The sequence below is a fragment of the Sorghum bicolor genome, chromosome 1 (genome assembly GCF_000003195.3).
Source record: "Sorghum bicolor cultivar BTx623 chromosome 1, Sorghum_bicolor_NCBIv3, whole genome shotgun sequence".
Classification (NCBI taxonomy): domain Eukaryota; kingdom Viridiplantae; phylum Streptophyta; class Magnoliopsida; order Poales; family Poaceae; genus Sorghum; species Sorghum bicolor.
In genome coordinates, this window is record NC_012870.2 from 50,254,169 (window position 1) to 50,268,247 (window position 14,079).

General features: G+C 42.9%; 1 protein-coding gene across 1 annotated transcript; it reads left to right on the forward strand.

Moving 5' to 3' along the window:
- LOC8062797 (26.7 kDa heat shock protein, chloroplastic) lies at positions 2,156-3,109 on the forward strand. The gene is made up of 2 exons (XM_002464692.2): positions 2,156-2,471; positions 2,553-3,109. The coding sequence occupies exons 1-2, from the start codon at positions 2,270-2,272 to the stop codon at positions 2,909-2,911; spliced, it is 561 nt and encodes a 186-aa protein (XP_002464737.1). The 5' UTR covers positions 2,156-2,269; the 3' UTR covers positions 2,912-3,109.

Below are 14,079 nucleotides of genomic sequence, written 5' to 3' on the forward strand. Positions count from 1 at the left end.
GCACCCTCTTCTCTATTTGCCAATCAGGGTTAATGTAATGAGCAACAACACTAAGATAGTCTTCTTTAGCTTTTCCAGACCATATATCAGATGTAAGGCACACACAGTTAACAGCATCAGAAGAAAGCAACTCTATCAGCTTAGCCTTTCTTTCAGTAAAGAGTTTGGCCAAGTCCCTAGTTGTGGTTTGTGTAGAGACAGCAACAAACTTAGGGTTATGAGAATTTTTTATATATTCCTCAAATGCAGTAGACTCACCAAAACTAATAGGAACATCTACTCTAGCAAGCAGTCGACAGAGTTCAGTACGAGCACGAGTAGGACAGTAATCCCAATTACGCATAGAACCATCAGGATTAAAAGAGATCTGAGACTGACTATAACCCCTAATTTTCTCACGCCTCGTAGGACATTTGTCTTTGTGACGACGAAGATGGCCAGTGCCTATAGCATATCTACCAGCATACTGCGTATTGCAGTGGATGCACACAGCGCCATACCTGATCTGCTTACCTTTGGGGCCAGGTTTGAAGAGCTTCTTGAAATCAGCCAGACATCAGAAGTGGAGGGGCGTGATACCTCGTCGGCGTTGTTCTCACCTCCTTGTTCTTCGTCTTCTCCATCAGCAAGGTTGACCGGATCCTCTGCTCCGCCTCCGGCTCTAGCTTCTGGGGCGAGGCCGAAGAGCTCTTCCAATTCTTCGTTGCGCATGTCGTCGTCTTCTTCGATTCCAGGGAGGTCGCGCATCCTCTATTGCTCTTCATACACAACAGTTGCACTAGCTTCTTCAGAGACAGAGAGGGGCCTCGACGGCCCTAGCCTCGAGCGACTGTCAAAAACAAAACAACGAAACAAAAAGAGAGATTAGCATAAGAATGAAGGAATAGCAGAAGAAGAACTAGGACTTAGGGTTAGGGTTTACCTCGACGACGCCGGAGGTGGAGAAGCCTTGGCTGCGACTCCGAGCACCAGCGGATTGGCAGATCTGAAGCGAGAAGAAGACAAAGTCACAGATTTGGAGTGGAGAGAGGCAGAGAGAGGAAGAAGAAGTCACTGGAAGCTTACGGCTTACCTGGTCCTTCGAAGTCCGGCGTCTGCGAGGCCCCGGCCTGTGCCTCTGCCACTGCCGGCGGCCGAAACACGGCGGTGGGAGAGACGCCGGTGATCCGCCGTCGCCTTGAGGCCTGGTTCTCCCCTCCATTCCCCTTCGCCATAGCTTACGAACGTCGAACAGAGAACCAAAGAGGTAGAGACTCGGAGAGGACAGAGGAGGAGAGGAGAGACCGAGAGAGGATGAGAAGACTCGCGGTCGCGCGGCGGCCGGGGTGAAATGAATTAGGGTTAGGGGATGTGAGGGGAGTGTGGCCGGCGACGCCTTTTATACATCCCTCCAACCGGCTTTGATCCAACTACTGTAATTCATTAGGGTTACAGATCGGACAGCTTGTATTACATGAGCCGTGCTGCTAGCGGGCCAGGCTATATTCCGTGTCGTGCCTTGTGCCAGCCCACGGGCTGGATTCTTGGCCCAGGCACGGCCCATTAGCTTGCCGTGCCAAGCACGGGCACGGTGCTAGCGTGCCTGGGCCGTGCTCGGGCCGTGTTTTTTCGGGCTGTGCCCGTTCCAGCCCAGCGGGCCTGGCCCGTCTGGAAAACTATACTACCACGTGTGTTGGATTCTCAAGTACGAGTACCTCCACCAAAACTATCAGTTCTCCTAGCTTTTGCGTTGTAAATTTGCATCGATTTGTTGTCACTTTTTTATTATAATATCAATTTGTCCTACAACAATCTGACTGGTTGTTCTGCACACTTAGGCCTTGTTTGGATGTTGTCGGATTCACTTCAATCCATGTATGTTGGTGTGGGTTGGGGTGGAATTTAGTTCAAATTCTACTCCAATCCACCTCAACACATGTGGATTGATGTAAATCCGACTACATCAAACAAGGCCTTAAAGGTCTCATTTCGACATAAGCTAGTGTGACGGGGAATGCGCATACCACAAGTTTAGAATCATTGCTGCAGCACGGCTACTTTACGAAAGGTCTTGGAGATCTATAATATATACTCCCACTCCTTAACACGCAAAGTATACAGCAGCAGTTAACTGGTGGTTCTCTTTAGGCTTTAAAATAGGGTCTCTCTCTATGTCTCTATATATACAGTTGAGGTACACGGATAAGAGACACTTGCATTGCACCTGACGAACTAACTAGCTACTCAATCGATCACTAGCTATAGTGATTTTATTTCTGAACTGCAAACAATGTCGACAATTATTTCGACTTCTCTCGGCTTACTGCTAAGCCGGCCGGCAACATCTTCAGCTGGCGCGTCGTCCTTCGGGTTTCTGAAACCAGCAGTGGTGACACTCCCTTGCGCTCCTGCAGAGAAGAAGCGGCCTCGTTCCATCTGCTATTCTGTGGATGCCAAGGCCACCGACTATCCATTTAACATCTCACCCGTTGGTATGCTAGCTACCTTCTTATTTGTATTAGAGTAATTAATGTTTTCTCTGATCTCTCTAACACCTGTCTTGGCGATGGAAGCCCTTGTGCATCCTGAGATGCCGCCCACGTCGACGCCGCGGTGGGAGATCAAGGAAGACGGCAAGAACGTCAGGCTGACATTCTTCAACTTGCCGGAGGGTGCTACAACGGGCGACTTCCAGGTTGCCGTGGAGGACGATGTGCTCATCATCAGGACGAAGAAGCCCAAGCCGGCAGCAGCAGAGGAACAAAGGCAAAGTGAGCCGCCCCCCGCCGACAGCGTCTCGTTCCATGTCCGTCTGCTCGTGCCCAAGGGGTACGACAAAGAGAGTGTCCGCGCCCAACTGCAGCTCAGGGCGCTGGTTGTCACCGTCCCCAAGGTTAATCCTTCCTTCACCAAGGAGGTTGCTATCGACTGAAAATAGGAACCAACTCTTCTGGAAACCATTTTCTCTTGAAGTACTAGGCGTGTATTTTGTGTTTACCAGCCTGCCTATCTCTTTCGTCTCTGAAAGAATGGACGATGAGTACTAGGAGCGACTAGCGAGGACCAATATATAATGCATGCGTCATTTGTCTTTTGATCACTGCGAATACAGATCGATTTTCCACCACCACCACTGAAACGTATGTACGTACGTGTGGCCTGCAGTGCCGCACATAACCTTAATTTAATCTGGTGCCGAATTTGCAGATGCAAACATAAATGGTGCGTCGTCCATTATATTCTGTACGAGTATTGATCAATAATACACGTCTGTTGTGGCACACACATCAAAAGTGGCTGTAAAGCGTCCTTGTGGAACATAAACTATCACTAGTAGTTCGACTAACATTATTAGTTCATTTATTTAAGGAGACGATGGTGCCTGGAATGCAAAATAATTGAAGATATAAGCTACCGAAAGAACAAACACAAAAACATCCAATTAAGCAGTTAAACACACACACACACCCACCCACCCCCCCAGACACACACACACATATGTTTTTTTCCACATATAACATGTAAAACTTCTATTAAAACAAGATTACTTAGCTACTCCTAAACTAAGATTTTTAATTTCAAATACGTCTATTTTAGGAACATGATTAAGGAGAAACGAAACTAAAAAAGAAAACGGATGACAGGTCCAGAACAAAAAAGGCATGAGCGAAATAAGAAACGTAGAAAAACAAAATTAAAAAAGCTCTCTGTGGTATGATATATAGTAAGAAATGAAAGAAAAAGAAAGAGGAAAAAGGAAATAGAAAAAAAACCTCACATACCTTTTGCTCACAGGCCGCTGTGCGAAATAAAACAACTATGGAAACTAGAAATGATAGGCACTTCAACAGGAAACCATGGTCTCCAATCCAAGTACACACTACAGTAGGAGCTATGCTCTCTAAATTCACCACAGCTCCCAGCCAAGGTATGCCCGCTCCAAACACTGACATGGAATCAAACAATGTAAATGCGACAAACACCAAGACCTCATCACTCTATATGACAGTCTTACGATCCAGGTAACACTACTCTATTGGCTCAGGTCACTATGATGAACAGGTTCACCATCACTGATCTGACAACTCTACAAGGCCCCTATATGTCACCTTGATGCTGTGCCTGATTCCTGACAACGTTCAAGCTACTCCTCGACAAGCAGAAATAGATATATTCATTGCTAATTTGCAGAAACCGATGTACCAATCCATTCATATCTAGGCCAAACTCCAATCCTCTACTTCTGTCCTCATGGCTGAGGCAGCTGCTCTGACTTTGTCACCAGCAGCCTCAACATTTCTGCTTGTACCTTCCTCTTCGACCGTAAACAACTGGTGCAGTTCATCAACTCTGATGACAATTCCACTCCTCCTGGAGAATCAAGCCATTCACACAAATCTTTACCAATTCTTCAAGGGTTAATGACTTCACTTTGTGTAAGATAAGTAGAAGTCTCAACAATGTAGCTGATAGTTTGGATCACCAAGCCCTGGCTTTTTCTACTATAGGGCCTTCTACTGTTCTTTGTAATTAGCATGGTGCTGACCAATGCCTTCTTTCACAAGCCTACAATCTGTAGAATTGAATCATGTAACTATACTTGCAGCAAGTTGCTGCTGAGGTTTTAATGAAATTGTTGGTTGTAAAAAAAAAACTACGAGCGTGTAACAAAAAATAAAATAAAAAATAAACAGTAGAAAGGAAAGAAAAAATAAAGAGAAAATGAAATAGAAAAAAAACTCAGGTATGGCCGCTGGGCCGAAACCAAAGCGTGCGAAGCTATGAGGGGGTAGGGGGTGCGGGGTGTCGGCTCGCAGCTTCGATCCGATTGGTTGGCAACGATGGTTTTCGTATATCTTTGCTTTTGCTGTGCCATACATTCTTCACAGAACAATTAGACAAATGATCCAGCCTAGTCGGCACCGCTCGAATAGAGGCACCAGAACACAACACCCACGCTCAGATGGCGGGCGTGCATGCACACACGGGCCGCCAACCACCACTAGGCTCGCATGGCATAGCATCACTCCAAGCATGAGTCGGTGCAGATAGATTGGGCGCCACATGGTTCGAAGGGGCCCAGCGGCTTTCAGTTTTCTGCATCGGCATAGGAGGACGTCGGGTGTGTTTGACAAAAGCGATCGTTTGGGTGAGCACGCACACGAAAAAAGCGCACAAAACTGTTGTTCTTTTTTTTCAAAGAATATACCAAGCCCTACCTATATATGTGCCTAGGTTGTCTACACGACACATAGCGACAAATATAAAAAATATCAAGAACAATATTTTTAATTGAGAACAGTGCTTTATTATATATCTAAACATAGTTGTCACAAGACATACATCTATTAAAAAAGCATAGCGGAAACTATTCTATATCTTCCCTTTGGGTCTCCATACTTCACAGGGACGGTTGAATAAAGGTACACTCACTTAGTACTCCTAAAACATCTCGGGGGACTCCGCCTTTGAATCACCATTTAGTACCCATCCGGGATTTTTGTTGATTCTAAAGCAAGTATAAGTGTACAATACTAGCAAGTAAAAATGAGTGGATGCAAGGCTCAAAAGGCTGACATGATTGAAGTGCGGTAAGCACTTTTAGTTAGTCATATTTTATTCATTAGACCTCTGTTGCTAGATTAAGCTTAAGTTCCCAAGGTGAAGTATAATAATTATCTACATGATTAATCATCACCTAAACCATGCATAGAACCATCTATCTACAAAAGGATCTAGGCCACTCATGACCGAGAGAACTATGTTAACGATAGTTATTGTTTATTATAAAATATCAACTTTGTGCATATAAATGATCACGGGTAGAAGTGTAGGGGTTTTAACTAACAATTTCTACAAGTTTTAGTAAATTATATTTTTCCATAGGTTTATTCAAAAATATAAAAAGACGATTAAAACATAAAATAGAATGACACTTAACCATGATGAAATCTGGTTTAGAAGGATATGGAAGACATAGAATACACCTCGTGAGAGGAGAGCCAACCAGCCCTCCATTGTGCCCAAACGCCACCGTCTTTTGGATGTTTCCTCCACCGCCTCTTAGAATGCATCTCCACTGTTCCTTAAGTCGGTTTGTTCCAAGGACCCATGTTTTCTCCACCGGGGTATAAAACCAGACCCTGACCTGCCTAAATCAACGCATTGATCCTAAAATCAGTAGTCAAGAGACATCCAGAAACTAGGGTTTCCGGAGATTAGAGAGAGAGAGAGACAACTCTAGTTCTTCAATTTCTTATTAGTATAGAATTTCTAGTAAGGCTCAAGTAGAGTTGGATGATTTGCTCAGGATTTTGGATGTGTTCATCTAGAGACTGGTAATTTACCATTATATATATTTATGACTTTGTTCTATTTCAATATTATGTTGCTACTTATTATATCCTCAGTTTGCTCTAGTTATATATTTGATATGGTTATAACTGATGTTGGGTATATGCATATGTTCGTAGAGTGCTTAATCTAGTACTCGAGTGGTGATTTATCTGTGTGCTTACAAATATTTATCGTTATATATATTATTGAGAGTTTTCAATTGTAGTTAATATTATCAACATTTCTGATATCATGATAGGGATCACAACTTAGTGTGTAGTGATGTTAGAAATGTCAACAAGAATTTCTAAGGGAAGCAAGAGTAATATGACTATTGACGGTCCTTAATGCTCACATTTAACCATCAACTAACCATGGAAAAGGATCCATATGCAACCAACACCTAGACTTAGGGTTTTATCTGATAGAATTCCACGAGTTTTGGTGTTTGTCTATTTCTGCAGGGGTTATTAGGAAATTTGGAGGAAAGGCCCACACGTCGGGTTTACATAGAGGTATTAACGTGTCGCGCAATTTTCTACCATCTAGAAGACTCCAGAAGCCACGGGAACGAACGGGAGGCCGAGCGGGCCCGGAAGCAGGGCGCCCGCCCTACCCCCCTGGGCGCCCGCCCTCCTCTGCTGGCCAATCAGCACGAGTCTCGGGGATTATGCTCCACCGACTCTAGGGATCGAGGAAAATCACACGATGAAGGTCGGTTTGATCGGATGGTGGAGAATAACGTGGAAATTCCTTGGGAGCTACTCTTCCTAGATTTCTTGGGAGCTACTCTTCCTAGATTTCTTGGGGGCTACTCTTTCTGGACTATATAAGCAGACCCCCACCAGCCCCTGGAGGCATATCTCTTCTACAGAATCAAAGCTAGGGTTTCAATTCTTCATCCAAGTAGAGAGGATCCCTCTAGTTCTTCTAGTTCTACCTCTAGTTCATCTAGTTCTAGTTCTAGTTCATCTAGTTCTAGTTCTAGTTCCTCTAGTTCTAGTTCTAGTTAGTTCTAGTTGTAATATAGAAAATAGGAAGAGAGAAAAGGAGAGCGGAGGAGGAGGAGCCGGATCTGTCGGATCTTCCTCAATATTGTACTTTTGCAGCAACTGGTTCATTCTTCATCGTTCTCTAGGTTCTTCAATTCATAATCCTGAGTTCTTTAATTACTTTTATTTACATTCAAATTATTTATTGGATTCCCGCTTGCATCAAGTGCTCTAATCTTTGCAACATTAGTGTAGTAATTAATAGATTAGACGTGGTGTTTAGTCTTGTAATTACCTGGAATTGCACCCAATCCTGCGGATTGTTGTGGTAGCCTTAGGGTAGTGACAGCCCTAACGGTCGACGTATTCCATGTAACACCCTAAAATTTGTCTTTTCGAAATAAAGCTAAATTAATTCAATTTTTTGTATGGTTGTGCTCATGGAACATAGGAAAAATAATATTTTTCATTTAATTAAAATTTATCATAGGATATAGCAACATTTTTGTGCACTCATGCTTATGCATTTTATTTATTGTGCTGACTGGTTTTATTAAACTTCAAAAATAATTCAAAGTGATTTTAAAATGAATTTGAAAATGGCTTTGAAATAAAGAAAAGAAAAGGAAAAAAAATAGCAAACCCTCACCTCTCCCTGGGAAATCGGCCTGAAGGCCTGCTCCTTCTTTTCCCGCGGCCCAGCTTGCTTCGGCCCAACAGCCCAGCCGCGCGCCTTTCCCTCCCTTTCTCTCTCTGTTCGCTGACATCCCGGGCCCGCGTGTCAGCGCTTCCATCCCCTTCCTCGCGCGTCACAGAGCCGGACTCGGTGGAAATCACCGATGCAATCCCGGTTTCCACGGGATCTTCCCCTTCAACGTGGAATCGAATCCTATAAAGGCCACCGGTCACCCCACCGCACCTCGTTTTTCCACCCGAGCCGCAAAAACCAAGCCCTAGCAGTCTTCTCCTCTTGTTTTGGATCTCGCCGACGTTGGGCTCCGCCGCGGCGAGCGTCCGGCCATCTGTGCTCCACCCCGGTCCACGCAAAACGCGTTGGTGAGTGCGCAAGGAGTTTCTCTGCGTTTTGGTGTGCTCGGCTTCGTCCTGAGTGCTCGGCAGCGGGGTTTTCCCGAGCTCCGGCGAGGCCAACCATGGCGCCGCCGTGTCGGGGGCCATCTCTGGCTAGCCGGCCGCCGCTAGCGCCCCTGGAGCGCTGGGAGCCGTTAGATCGAGATCCAGCGGCCACAAATAGAAGGTAACGGTTCGGTGTGAATCTTGCTAAAGAGTCCCTGGCAGTTTTAAATATAGAACCCGCAGTCCAAGGCACGTTTTAAGAAATACGCTTTCTCTTTATGAAAACGTAAAGTGTGCTGGGTTAATTCAAAATACGTTTTCTGATAATTGCAAGTTTGCCACTGAAACTGTTTTAGCCATAAAAAGTTCATTTTAACTCCGATTTGACCCATTCAAATTGCGTTAGGTTCATAATCATGATCTCTACATGTTAGTAAAATTATTTACTCAGTTTGAAACTTTCTAATTTCATGATCCTATTTAATTAATTATTTATCTATAGGAAATCTTAGAAAATTCATATCTCCTCCGTTTTAATTCCGATTTTCGTGATCTTTACGTCTATGAAATCGTAGCGATGCGTAGAATCATTTTATAAACTTTTCATATTGTTTTTGTATGATTGGTGTACTGTTCTAATTGTAGCTTTGTTTGTTTCGTGTATGTTTGTTTCCGCTTGTTTGTGTGATCGATGATCAAGATTAGACGATGAGCAATCCTTGGTGAACCAGAGTACTTCAGTGATCAAGATCAGAGCCTTGGACAACTAATAAGACCAGCAGGATCAGCAAGAGCAAATGGATTAAGGCAAGTATAGCATTTGGATTTTATTTCTGTGATCATGATCCTGTGACTAAATTAATGTTAAGTAATAGACGATAAAAATGACTTTTTAGCAACTTGATGATTTGTCTGTACGTGATCATCCGGGACAACAGTGCAACCATGAGGGCTATAATGGCTCTGGCTTTAGCTCAGTATGAAGACCTTTTCTAGCTTGTTAGAGGTTACCCGAAAGGGCGGAGGGGCTGAACCGTTTTGGGTATAGTGCGAGCCCCTGTCCTTATGTGTATAGGCTGCGCGTCATTGTGCCATTTGGAAGGGGGGTATCTATATCTGCGCGCAAAGGAAACCTTGCGGCCCTAACATGTTAGACGAACTTTTGAAAGGCTTCATAGTGATCCCTGCCGACCTTCCTTGGTAGTGGGTTAAGAGGCTGATCACCTCGGGCGAAAGGGTAAATCATGACTCATGGGTAAAGATGTACAACCTCTGCAGAGTGTAAAACTGGTATACTAGCCGAGCTCACGGTCAGGAGCGGCCTTGGGGACATCTACATTAAGGGTGATGATTCTTGTGTGTTAAATATACTCATTGTTTATTGTTTAATGCTTTACATTACTTATGTCACATTGGTCATGAGATTGTGGAGTTCGACATGGACTCACTCTTGCTATTTCCCCCAAACCTCAGGAGAAGTTTAGGCTTGTGATCAACCAGTCAGTTGGATCCTGTAGAGAGAAGTTAATACCCGAAGTTTGGAGTTATTTATCCGCTGTTTGCTATCAAAGGTTATCTCTTTCATACTAAGTACGTTATATATTTATGCATTGTCTTTTGATATTACCCCTTATTTGTAGCTATATGTGAGTTTTGGCTTCTAAGACTTGCATATGGTGCATATCTGGTTTTGTCCTTAAAATCGGGTATTACAAAGTGGTATCAGAGCAATGCTGACTGTAGGACGCAAGCCTAGTTAGTAATTGGCCGTCTTTAGGTTTTGGAATTTTCGTAAAATCCTTGCTCTATAAACCTTGGTATTTTCCTCTATACTATATCTCTACCCTTGCTATTCATCTCTACCTTGTTGCTTATTTTAAAAGTATACTTGTTATCATCTTCACTCCTTGATTTGAATAGCTTTTAGAATCTTCTCTTACCACCTGCTTACGTAGTAGAAAAAGAATTTTAGGATCTTTGCCCTTAATGAAGAGAACGATAATATCGCAAGTTGAGTGAAGTGTGCTTAGTTGGTTTGTTATTATGCTTATGTTTGATTTGGATCTTTGTAATGATTGCAATGATCTTGTGGAATTACTTCACAATTTCATTAGTTTGTAGACCTAAGGCATAAGGATTAGTGAAATAAGTAGTTGGGTTTGGCTATCTCCTGTTTCTATCTTTTGCTGATTTCTGGAGCAGTCTGCAATAATCATGGTGTATCTCAAGATCTGATCGTGCAAGGCTTATCAATTTTTTCTGGAAATAAATAGACTTCAAGATCTTTCTCTGATCGCAAGAATTACCCTCATAGCTATTATGGTTTAGAAGTTACAAAAATCACAAGATGATACAGATGTGCTGTCAAGAACCTGGACCAGTTTCGGTTGCTTACTGTTTTAGACATGTATAACTATAGAATTTGGAAAATTATTCTATAGAAAAGTTGTAGACAATTGGCTAAGCTTTGCAACGGTATAAACTAGAACTTATTTGGATAAGTAGAACCCGAGATATGATATTTACAGTTAGGTGTTTCTGTTCTGTTTCAAGATCTGGACAGATCTGGCATTTACTATTTTCATCCAAGTTAAAGACAGAATCTGGGAAAGCATTGTATACGAAAGATGTAGAGGATTTCATAAGCTTTCCAACAATATAAGGATCATCTCCAGATGAGTTAAGTAGCTCGAGATATAATTTCTGGGAGTTACTGCACCTTTGCTGAGACATTATCAGGAAGGATATTATGATTGGTTGTTTTACCTAAGCTTAAAGACAGAATCTAAGGATGTCTTCTACATGAAAGTGGTAGAGAATTTCATAAATTTTGTAACGGTATAAGCTATAACTCTGTTGGATTAACAGAATAAGAGTTATATGTATTTTACTACGCTGGTGTTTTCATATCATGAGAAAAATTCAGGATACCTGTTTGTTCTCCCCTTACACCTAAGTTCTTTGGGACGTCAGAGGTTCTCAATGTTAGTTAACCTGCCTGGAAAACATGCAAGCTATCTTTCCTGTGCCCCCTAGATGACTTTTATTAAGGGGGGTAGCCTAAATGAAGGGGTTACATGGAGAAGAATTGGATAATATTGGATGGATCAAGACACTCGGTACATCGAATTTTAAAGACTATATGATGTGTAGCATTTAAAAAGGTTATGAGGACTAGTCCCTAATGTCTCCCCAATCAATCTAATTTTAAGGGGGGTAGTACCTTGATATCACGAGTGATGCATTTTAAGACTAGCTTGGAGTGATAATTGTGTTCTAAGATATTCTATGGTTGTGATCATCTATCCTTGCCGTGTTACTGACGTTGGTCACTTGATGACAGGGAGTGTAGTGTCCCATGAATCCGGAGCACAATATGACACCTCTCATGGATAGGTGGGAAGATTATGATCATCTTGCCTTTGAAGAAAGATGCTATGAGTATGACAAAGTTGAGTGTTATCAAAATAATAATATTGAAGAGCAAGTTGACAATGAATCAAATCAAAATCCACAACGGCGGAAGCGTAAAAGGAAAGCTCGTAAGAAGCCTGCTCTTGGAAATAAAGTATAGCAAAATTATATCAATGGAAGACTGAACAATGTGGATAGGCATAACATTCAAGGAGCCACCAAAGTGGTGGGAGGCTATATTCAAGTGGACTCAGTACTAGTTTTTGCTCTGTTTGACCGAAGTGCTTCGCATTCTTTCATATCCGCCGACTTGGTAAAGACAATCGAACGGGTGAAGTGTCCGACGAGAAAGCCTTTGTTAGTTCAAACCCCAATGGGAGAAATACAGGCAGATCAGGTTTGCTGAAATATCAACCTTGTCATAAAGAAGGAAAACTTCACTGTAAATCTCATTGTGCTAGAGTCACTCAATATTCCTTTGGTTCTTGGAAATGGATGGTTATGCGCACACAAGGCAGTGATCTATGCTACCCAATGGAAAATATTCTTAACTGCACCATCAGGGAAAAGAATTGAGTATCAAGGTGGTCCACTCCTACCTGAGGAGGCATATCCATGCCGAGATATCATGTCTTCGAGTTGTATAAGTTGAAAAGTTGGTAGTCAAGATGGACAGTGAGCAATTACGAATAATGGACATCTTATGGAAGTTTTGTTCACAAGTTGTAATCCCGAAACATAAGTGCTTGCATTTGGAATACAAGTTGTCAAGTTGAAATAATGATCAATATCTTATTCTTGTTTCTCTTTTGGAATCCATGCCTCTTCCGAATCTCGAGGACGAGATTCATTTTAAGGGGGGTAGATTTGTAACACCCTAAAATTTGTCTTTTCGAAATAAAGCTAAATTAATTCAATTTTTTGTATGGTTGTGCTCATGGAACATAGGAAAAATAATATTTTTCATTTAATTAAAATTTATCATAGGATATAGCAACATTTTTGTGCACTCATGCTTATGCATTTTATTTATTGTGCTGACTGGTTTTATTAAACTTCAAAAATAATTCAAAGTGATTTTAAAATGAATTTGAAAATGGCTTTGAAATAAAGAAAAGAAAAGGAAAAAAAAAATAGGAAACCCTCACCTCTCCCTGGGAAATCGGCCTGAAGGCCGGCTCCTTCTTTTCCCGCGGCCCAGCTTGCTTCGGCCCAAAAGCCCAGCCGCGCGCCTTTCCCTCCCTTTCTCTCTCTGTTCGCTGACATCCCGGGCCCGCGTGTCAGCGCTTCCATCCCCTTCCTCGCGCGTCACAGAGCCGGACTCGGTGGAAATCACCGATGCAATCCCGGTTTCCACGGGATCTTCCCCTTCAACGTGGAATCGAATCCTATAAAGGCCACCGGTCACCCCACCGCACCTCGTTTTTCCACCCGAGCCGCAAAAACCAAGCCCTAGCAGTCTTCTCCTCTTGTTTTGGATCTCGCCGACGTTGGGCTCCGCCGCGGCGAGCGTCCGGCCATCTGTGCTCCACCCCGGTCCACGCAAAACGCGTTGGTGAGTGCGCAAGGAGTTTCTTTGCGTTTTGGTGTGCTCGGCTTCGTCCCGAGTGCTCGGCAGCGGCGTTTTCCCGAGCTCCGGCGAGGCCAACCATGGCGCCGCCGTGTCGGGGGCCATCTCCGGCTGGCCGGCCGCCGCTAGCGCCCCTGGAGCGCTGGGAGCCGTTAGATCGAGATCCAGCGGCCAGAAATAGAAGGTAACGGTTCGGTGTGAATCTTGCTAAAGAGTCCCTGGCAGTTTTAAATATAGAACCCGCAGTCCAAGGCACGTTTTAAGAAATACGCTTTCTCTTTATGAAAACGTAAAGTGTGCCGGGTTAATTCAAAATACGTTTTCTGATAATTGCAAGTTTGCCACTGAAACTGTTTTAGCCATAAAAAGTTCATTTTAACTCCGATTTGACCCATTCAAATTGCGTTAGGTTCATAATCATGATCTCTACATGTTAGTAAAATTATTTACTCAGTTTGAAACTTTCTAATTTCATGATCCTATTTAATTAATTATTTATCTATAGGAAATCTTAGAAAATTCATATCTCCTCCGTTTTAATTCCGATTTTCGTGATCTTTACGTCTATGAAATCGTAGCGATGCGTAGAATCATTTTATAAACTTTTCATATTGTTTTTGTATGACTGGTGTACTGTTCTAATTGTAGCTTTGTTTGTTTCGTGTATGTTTGTTTCCGCTTGTTTGTGTGATCGATGATCAAGATTAGACGATG